Source organism: Pygoscelis adeliae, unplaced genomic scaffold (assembly GCF_000699105.1).
Source record: "Pygoscelis adeliae isolate BGI_AS28 unplaced genomic scaffold, ASM69910v1 Scaffold33, whole genome shotgun sequence".
Classification (NCBI taxonomy): Eukaryota; Metazoa; Chordata; class Aves; order Sphenisciformes; family Spheniscidae; genus Pygoscelis; species Pygoscelis adeliae.
The window spans coordinates 2,693,530-2,702,748 of record NW_008824413.1 but is presented as its reverse complement, the minus strand read 5'-3'; the positions used below and the strand labels follow the sequence as shown (position 1 = coordinate 2,702,748).

Sequence of the window (9,219 nt, the reverse complement as noted above, 5' to 3'; positions counted from 1 at the left end):
GAATCTGACCCTGAGGAATTATCAGATGAAGCAAGTGCTGACACCTTCTATGGAACTTCTCCTCCTAGTACGCCCCGCCAGATGAAGCGTATGTCAACAAAGCATCAGAAAAATAACGTTGGGAGACCTGCTAGCCGCTCCTCTTTGAAAGGTAAGTGTGGTGTTTTGTTTTTTTTCCTAAAATGACTGTAAAGTCGTCGTAGTAGCCCTTCGTTACCTCATGGAGGAGATACACAGAAGATGGAGCCAGATACTGAGGTGCAGTGAAAGGACAGGAGGCAGCTGACTTAAGTTGCAACAAGGCAAGACTCTTTTGGGTATTAGAAGAAAAATTTTACTATGAGAGTGGTCAAACAGTGAACAGTTTGCCAGAAAGGTTGTTGAACCTCCATCTCTGAAGGCTTCCAAAACACAACTGGATAAGATCATGAGCAGGCTAAACTAGTTTTGAAATAAACCCTGCTTTGAGCAGGAGGTTGGAAAAAATGACCTTCAGAGGTATTTTCCAATCAATTTTTTTCTGCGATTCTATAGTTTCTAGTAATAGTTGCTTCTTTGCCCCAGTTTCATGTTCTGAAGCACTTCACAGTCTATTTTATAGAAAAATAGAGTTTTCAGTGATTATTCTTTACTCTTTAGTGTCACTGAAGCAATTAAATTGTAGTTACCACTGTTTACTTCTGTTGATGCTTTAGTCATAAAGTCATAACTGGGGAAAAAACAAAAGATACTTGATATACGTTTTTTCCTAATGTTACTAAATAACGATATCAAATACTAAATAAAAACATTTTTAGGTTAAAGTATGATTTTTAAGCTTTTTTCTTTACTTTTGAGCAGATATAGAATACAGTAATTGCTTGTTGAAAAGATAATTTTAAAAAACATGCAGTAGCTACATCTTTTCAAGCTGCCCTTCCAAGAAAAAAAGAAAAAATGTGCCATTTCAGTGGTTTTGCTGAGCTTGTGATGGGTGCAAAAAAGCCATTTTTAAGATTGTATGTTCAGTATTTTCATACAAAACATACCTAGGTTTTGTGTTGTGGTGGTGTTCTTTGGTTTTTTTTGTTTGGTTGGTTTTTTTAAACCTAGGTCAGACAAGGTTATTTGCCACAGTTGTTATGGCAGCTTGACTATCGCCAGTTAATATTTTGGAAGCAATTTTTTAAATTGCTTCACATGAAACAGGAAATGTTATCACAGAGTGCACTTACTTGCAAGGATTACATTTTCAAGGTAACGTGTAGGGGAGAAGAAGGTAAATGGTTTAGCATGAATAAGGGAATACAGTCTATTCTTCAGTTGCATAGAGTTGTGGAGTGCAAGTTCATAATAAGAGAAGGGCTCATGCAAATGTCTTCCAAAGCTTTTGGTTCCCTTCCATTTCATGCAGCCTCTGAATAATGTCACTGTGAAGAGAGCATTAACCAAAAGACTTCTTCCTTAAACTAAATTGAAGAGAAATCTTGTTATACTTGTCAGTTAGTTGTGTAGGCATTGGAATTATTAAGCTTCTTTTACTGGCTTTTAATTGTCTTTTGGCTGAGTTAAACTCTTCTAATGCAACATTAACCTTATTTAGTTCTGTATATAGTAGTTATGTAATAACTTTTCTTGCTTTCTGTGAATTTTTTTTCTTGGTTCTGTGCTTTTTTTTTTTTTTAAAAAAGGTTAGTCTCTAAACAGAGAAATTGTGATACTAAAGAACTATAATGCATAATATTTCATAGTAACCCTTTGGTGCTGAGCATATATTGAGGATCGATACCTTTATGAGAAATAGGGAGCTGTTGTTTATCCCTGCTAATAGATTTTCAGTTTTTGGACCAAGGTATCTCTCTGTCTTTCTACTTGTGAGGGGAATGGTTCTTGCTTCTGGAATAATAATATCCTGTTCTTGGTTGCTGTGAGTGTATCTTAAAATATGTTTGGGTTGGGGGTTTTTTGATGAATTGGGTAGTGTTGTATTGTGTCAAATGTCTTTTCTGGAAAGTTCATAGTTCATTTTGTTTAGCTTTGCCTATATGTACAACCTCAGAAAATTTATTCTGTATTGGGGGGGGACAGACGGACAACAAACCCACCCCGAAACCAACAACTTCAAAGTGGACTAGTTGATTGACCTTGAATGTGTACACATATGCTGTTATGAGATCGAATTGGTTTTACTTCAGTAAGAGAATTAATTCAGGGGTTAGTTTTATGTAACTAATCAGTTTAAAAAGTAAATTTGAAATAACTTTTCAGTTGTTTACATATAACACAGATTTAATGTATCTTTATTTAGACAACTGAAAGAATTTTTGGTATTAGGGGCTTGCTTACTTGCATCTCCAATGTTTGTTTGTTTAATTTCTGTCACACCAAGTTTCTTATAACTTGCATTTAGTATCAAAAAATAAACCGGTGCAATTATCTGTTTAAACTAGTTTCTGAATCGTTTCTCCTGTAGCCCAAGACCCATGGGATTCACGTTTTCTAAGCCAAACGTGTTTCAGAGTTGCTCCTAAGACATATATTTGTCTCCTGCTTGTTTTTTCTGACTCAGAGAGTATGGAGTGTCAGTCCAGTGATGCTTGCTTACTTACTGAAGTATTAGCTTCTTGGACTATATGAAAAACAGTGCCCCTGTCTGCTTTTTTGTATGAAACTTCTGCAACTTCATACTTCAAGGGGAACCTCTGTCCACCCCACTTTCTTACCCCCATCAAGTTCCTCAAGTTCATTTTGTCTTTTTTTTTTTTTAATGAGCTGTTTAAGATCTCAGGCTCTACCATGTGCCCCCTCTCACCAGCCGATCGTTGCTTAGTCGTGAAACCTACTTGCCCCATGTAGCACTAAAGGTAATTGTAACTCAAAATTTGTTAATACAGCTGAACTTGTTTTACAAATTGATTTAAGCCTATATTACAAAACTACAATAAAATTAGTAGTAGGAACTCATACAGTTATAACATTGGTACTCATTTATTACAGAATTGTCATGTATATTTGAATCATTGGTACCTGTTTATTTGATAAAATGAGAGGATTTTGAAACAATTTGTAGATTATTGTGCCTGGGCTTTGTTAAGAATGATGAATATTCAAGTATGAGAGCATTTTGGATGTCTAATTATGAATCATATTTTTAGCTTGCCTTTCTTTCAATCTGTTTTGGTGGGGTGGAGAATCTGAAGATTAATATTGAAGGAGAATAACATGTTAAAAATACAAACTCAAGGGGTTTAGAGGACCTCCTGGTATCTAGAGTGTAAGTTCAGAAAGTGATCTTTAAATGTGCCAGGGTTTTAATTTATTTTGCAAGGTCACCAAGATCTTTAAGATCAAAGTGCTGTTAAAAGCTGATCCATTTCTAATCTACCTCAGAGTCTGGGGTGAGTATGTATGTGTGTTTCATCTGCCAACCTCCTTCATCTTCCTTCTTCTCTCCTGCCAATGCAGAACATGTCTTCCTGCTGCTTGCCTGTCCTGACTTTTAGCCTTGTGTTCTGTCTGGTGCTGGTTAACCTCATGAGTTAGTAACCAGTGAGTGTGAGGTACCGCTGTCTGACAGTAGTGTTTGAGTAGATAAATGTAAAATCAATGATAGTGAATTCCATAGCAAGTTTCTTAAAATCACCGATAGGTTTCCACTTCCAGGAGGAAAACTGTGTTTGAGTTAGGTTTTTGTCATCTGCTGTTGTACTTGGTAGCTATTCAGGGAAAGATGTATGAATACCTGAAATAAAAGTAGTATAAGAAGCACTAATAAAGTCCATATTTGCAAGAAACAGTTTCTGTGATGACTTTGTGATTCTTCTTTCTTCCTCATATCCTTCAGAATATAATTTCTTTTTTTTTCCAGAGTTAAGTGCCATTGTACGCATTGTGACCTGCCCCAATCTTACACAACTATGGCAAGGAGGCAGTGTGGCAGGTCACACCCTTACTAACTCGCTTATTGCTCATTAACAGCTGAGAACAGGGTTTGTAATGGAAACAAGCAAAGGAAGGTGCTCTGGCCACAAACCTCTCCACTTCTCTTTCAGACACCTCTGCAACCTTAATACAATTCCTTTGTGTGCATAGATTTGATAGTCTTTGAGCTACATTACCACACCAGCTCTTTTCCAGAGAACCGCTGTCTTACACGAATATAGAGATTGTTTGGAATTTTGTGATGAAGGAAACATTTCTGTATGACTGTACCTTCTTTTGTTGCAGATGCTGGAAGATACGTAGTGAATGAAACAAGAACGAAGGGCCAGCTGATAATTAAGTCAGTGAAGTGCATTATATGATTACAGCATTCTGTCACAAAAATTTGTGTGATGCTAGGCAAATAGCACAAATTAAAATCTTCTGTCTGTTTCTTGTTTTCCTAGAAGCAAGCTAGGAATAAGATTTCTGGGATGTGGTTTGCAAATCGTTGAAAATTCAAGGTGCAATTGAAGTCAGGGAGCGTTGAACACTAAGTGCTCAATGTTCTGAAATGTTGAGCAATAGCTCTTCCCATTTTTGGCACCCAAAAGTATGCTGGCTTAATGGATCTTTCTCTGTCATGATTTTCCATATATAGAAAGGGAAGAATATTATTCTTCCTGTCGTGGTTTAACCTCAGCTGGCAACTGAGCCCCACACAGCTGCTCACTCACTCTCGCCCCCCGGTGGGATGGGGGGGAGAATTGGAAGAGTAAAAGTGAGAAAACTCATGGGTTGAGATAAGAACAGTTTAATAATTGAAATAAAATAATATAAAATAGTAATAATAATAGAAGAATACTCAAAGCAAGTGATGCACAATGCAATTGCTCACCACCCGCCAACCGATGCCCAGCCAGGCCCCGAGCAGCGGCCCCCCCGGCCAGCTTCCCCCAGTTTATATACTAAGCATGATGTGTCACACGGTATGGAATATCCCTTTGGCCAGTTTGGGTCAGCTGTCCTGGCTGTGCCCCCTCCCAGTTTCTTGTGCACCTCCAGCCTTCTCAGTCGGTAGAGCATGGGAAGCTGAAAAGCCCTTGACTAGTGTAAGCACTGCTTAGCAACAACTAAAACATCGGTGTGTTATCAACATTGTTCTCATCCTAAATCCAAACCACAGCACTGTACCAGCTGCTAGGAAGAAAATTAACTGTATCCCAGCTGAAACGAGGACATTCCACTGAGCAGGCCTGTTTTGCAAATAACCTTATTAGTATTTCTGGTATTAATGGATGTTATAGTGAGGAGCACAGTAGCAAAGACTTTGAGTCTTTACTACTTCTAGAGTGGGCAATGAGCCATGTGCAGCAGGTAATCCTTAGAGTCACAGTGAAAAGAAGGCAAAGTATTCATCCATCGTTCTGAAAGTCTTTTCTGTTCTTGAATAAGCAGGGGCCCTGTGACCGCATAGTTTGTTGTGTTTCAACTGCTGATCCCTGGACTGCAGCTAGTCTACATACAGGTGCTTCCCTCCAGCCTGCCACCAATTCCTTAAGAGGGAGAGAGAGAACCGCTGTTTTAGTACCAAGTAGTTCCCCCTGTCCTGATCTGCAAAGCCTAGATTGAAGCACTTTTGTTAGTGCTGCAGAAGAGTGATAAGGTCTGCTTCTCCTGAGGAAAGGACAGGAAGAGAAGAGGAGATTGCACAATTAGTCAGGAAAGGGCTGCTGTTACATGGTAAGGGAGAAGGCAAGTGTTTGTGTGTTGGGAGAGTGGAGAAGTAGGGTGCTGGTGTTAAGGCAGTGTATTAAGACTACAGAGGGGTTCCGAGAACTAAGATCAAGCCCCCCAGGAGCCAGGATTGGATCATTCAAGCTAAATTTCAGAATCCAGACATACTCCAGTTTTTATGAAATTGTGTGTGCAGTTCTCTTTGATTCTGTTTGACTTGGAAACCTTAATATTGCTCTGTTGCATTTAGAGTTTTTGTTTGGGAGGTTGTGTGACAAATGTATGGAAAATGAACTTGGAAACCATTCTTTTCCTTTTGATCATACTCAGTTCTCAGTAGATGGTGTACTCTGAGAATTCTCTGAGGTCCTTTCTACAGAAGAGGTAAAGCAAAAGGAGGAAAAAAAAATCCCTTTGGTGCTACTATTGATTTAGCTATACAAATGGTAATTTCCAAGACTGCGTTTTACTTCTACCCATGCCTGTTTTGTTTTATTAGTGTTAAACAATCTTTTATGCTCAACCTAAGAAATGTGATTGGGACCTGGATTGAACAATGCTTTTTCTTGTTGCTGCAATCACATTCTTTCTTTTCTTTCTTTTCTTACAGAAAAGATGAGTGTGCCAACTCAGTCTGTGCATAAAGACAATGGGAAAACCATGGAGAATGTGGAGGAGCACAGCTATAAGCAAGGGAAAAAGATCAGAGATGCCCTAAGGACAACAGAACGAGATCACAAGAAAAATGTGCAGTGCTCATTTATGTTAGACTCAGTTGGTGGGTCTCTGCCAAAAAAAACAATTCCAGATGTTGATCTCAATAAGCCTTACCTCAGCCTTGGCTGTAGCAATGCTAAGCTTCCAGTCTCTGTGCCCATGCCAATACCCAGAACTGCACGCCAGACTTCTAGGACTGATTGCCCGGCAGACCGCTTAAAATTCTTTGAAACCCTGCGGCTTTTGTTAAAACTTACCTCAGTCTCAAAGAAAAAGGACAGGGAGCAAAGAGGACAGGAAAACACCTCTTCTGTCTGGCTGAACCGATCCAATGAACTGATCTGGCTGGAGCTGCAAGCTTGGCATGCTGGCCGGAGCATTAATGACCAAGACCTCTATCTCTATGCAGCCCGTCAAGCTATCCCTGATATCATCAATGAAATCCTCACCTTCAAAGTGAACTATGGAAGCTTCTCCTGTGTAAAAAATGGAGCCAGTCTCAATGGTACTTCAGGAGAAGGAGTTTGCAAAGCAACACATGGAACTAGTGCTTTGGGTTACTCAAGTTACCATGAACACCTCCATCGCCAGCGGGTCTCATTTGAGCAAGTTAAGCGGATAATGGAGCTGCTAGAGTATATAGAAGCACTTTATCCATCTCTGCAGGCTCTTCAAAAGGACTATGAAAAGTATGCTGCAAAGGACTTCCAAGACAGAGTGCAGGCACTCTGTCTATGGTTAAATATTACAAAAGACTTAAATCAAAAACTAAGGATTATGGGAACTGTATTGGGCATCAAAAATCTTTCTGACATTGGCTGGCCAGTGTTTGAAATTCCTTCTCCTCAACCATCTAAGGACAAAGATCCAGACGATGAAGAAGTTGATAGGGAAACAGAAGTAAAGGAATCCTCAGGAACATGCACAGAGGAGAGCGATGGTGAAGAACAAATCTCTGAGGAGAATGTTGAAGAACTTAGACAAGCCATCAAGAACAATTTTACTAATAAACCAAATTTTGACTTTCAGGACCAGTTTTCAAGGAGGCTTGATAGGCTTGAATCTGAGGATGACTCCACCTCTTGGGTTATTCCAGAGTACAGTGCTGAGGCAAGCTGCAGCCAACACTGTTTGACCTCTATTTACAGGCCGTTTGTAGATAAAGCACTGAAGCAAATGGGGTTGAGGAAGCTAATTTTAAGACTGCACAAGCTAATGCATGGTTCATTGCAAAGGGCCCGTATGGCGTTGGTAAGGAGTGATCACCAGCTGGAGGTAGGTTGCTACTAGTGTAAATGGATAACAGGAGTACCTCCCCTGCTGTATTGTTTCTAACTGAAACTGGAGGAATAGTAATCTTATGAAAGTTTTGGTTGCTCTGTTGGCTTTTGAAAGATAGTGTTTGTCATGATTAAGAGGCCAGTTCTGCTTCCACTGAAATGAATCTGTCGTTTGACATGAATTAGAATTTGTGTGAAGCACAAGCTAGTTCTCTGTTCTTGTTTGTAATTGAAATGACCTTTTTATGATAACATCGCTTATTACACTTTCTGATATCTAAAGCCGTTTAAGTCAGAAAAATTACAATGGAAAATTAGGCACAAAAGTTGAATCGTGAGGAAAAATTAGCTATGGAAGTGGTCATTTTCCTTTTCTTGTCTTCAAGACTGGATATCTCCCTGCAAGACATCCTCTATGAAAACATCACTATTGTTCTGGGTTTTTCCTCATCTAAATGAATGAAGTACTGTGGTGGCACGTTATGCTTGAGGCCAGATCGGATAAATGAATGGACTCTCTTAACCTTGAAATCTCTGAAAGCAAGTCATGTTAGTGTGTTACATTCTTTGGCGGCTCTTAGTTTATTTTTTTTTAATTTGGGTCTTTTTATATTCTTAATTAAGAATGATTGTGAGGTAATAAAAACAAAATTATGAAATAAGCGGTAAACAAAGGACAGTAGCTGAAGTTTCATATGGTAAGTTGTGGTCATTAATTCTTTCAAGGCAGAATATTGTTTCTTAGTATAAACTATTACCTAACTTGTAGGCATTTTTATATTGGGAAGAACTAGTAGTAAGGATTACTTGCCCTCCTTGATGAAGTGGCACTGTGTGGGGGCCTAACCATGGATTCTGGATGAAGGAATTTCTTAGCCAACATGCCTGTTCTAATATGGATGCCACATGTGGTCTTTGACACATTGCTGATCTCTTAGTGCTGACTGTCACATTTGCAAAAGGAACAAACATTGTTTATCTCCCTTGGAGGTTATTTTTTTAGGATGAATAAATTTATATTTATAAAGTTATTTGATTTTGAAAAAGCTTTTATTTGTGCTGTTGCTAATGTAGATATTACTGCAAAAAATGAAGCTATTAGTTAAATTTTTATTTGTTCTCTAATTGGTTTCAACTTGTGTTCTAGGAAGTTTTGCATTAAGAAAATCTTAGTGTATTTCTAGAGAGTCACGTGCCTAAACAAAACTTGCAGGTATCTGTTGTTAAGTACCCCCAAACCATATAAACTTAAACAGAAAGTTCAGCTTAATATATAGGTAGAAATACCTTTAAAAAACCCAAAGGAAATAAAACATAATTTGGGGGTATTGAAAATTACTTTGAACATATTTTTGAGATGGCTAAACACCTCAAATGTTTTGACTTCATAAGGGTTCTTAAAACAAGTTAATGAAACACTAGTAGCTAGAGTCTTTGCTGCAGCTTCACAGAATTAAACTCTCTGGTAATTTAGCGTTGGATGACTTGTGTAAGATGTAAGGTTAATCTTTTCTCCCTCCTTCTCTACCCTTGTGACTTCTTTGAATGTTCATTTTCAGTAATTATTTCATGTTCTTTGGAATAT

The 9,219-nt window shown here is 38.5% G+C and overlaps 1 protein-coding gene across 1 annotated transcript in view; it reads left to right on the top strand.

The window, feature by feature from the left end:
• Positions 1-3: 3 nt before the first annotated feature.
• Positions 4-9,219, top strand: part of MAP3K4 (mitogen-activated protein kinase kinase kinase 4) — a gene marked incomplete at its 5' end in the record, with an annotated part of 58,554 nt that continues 49,338 nt past the window's right edge. The window contains 2 exons of the mRNA XM_009320760.1: positions 4-151; positions 6,248-7,629. Coding sequence (XP_009319035.1) covers positions 4-151; positions 6,248-7,629 — 1,530 coding nt within the window. The remainder of the gene's footprint in view (positions 152-6,247; positions 7,630-9,219) is intronic.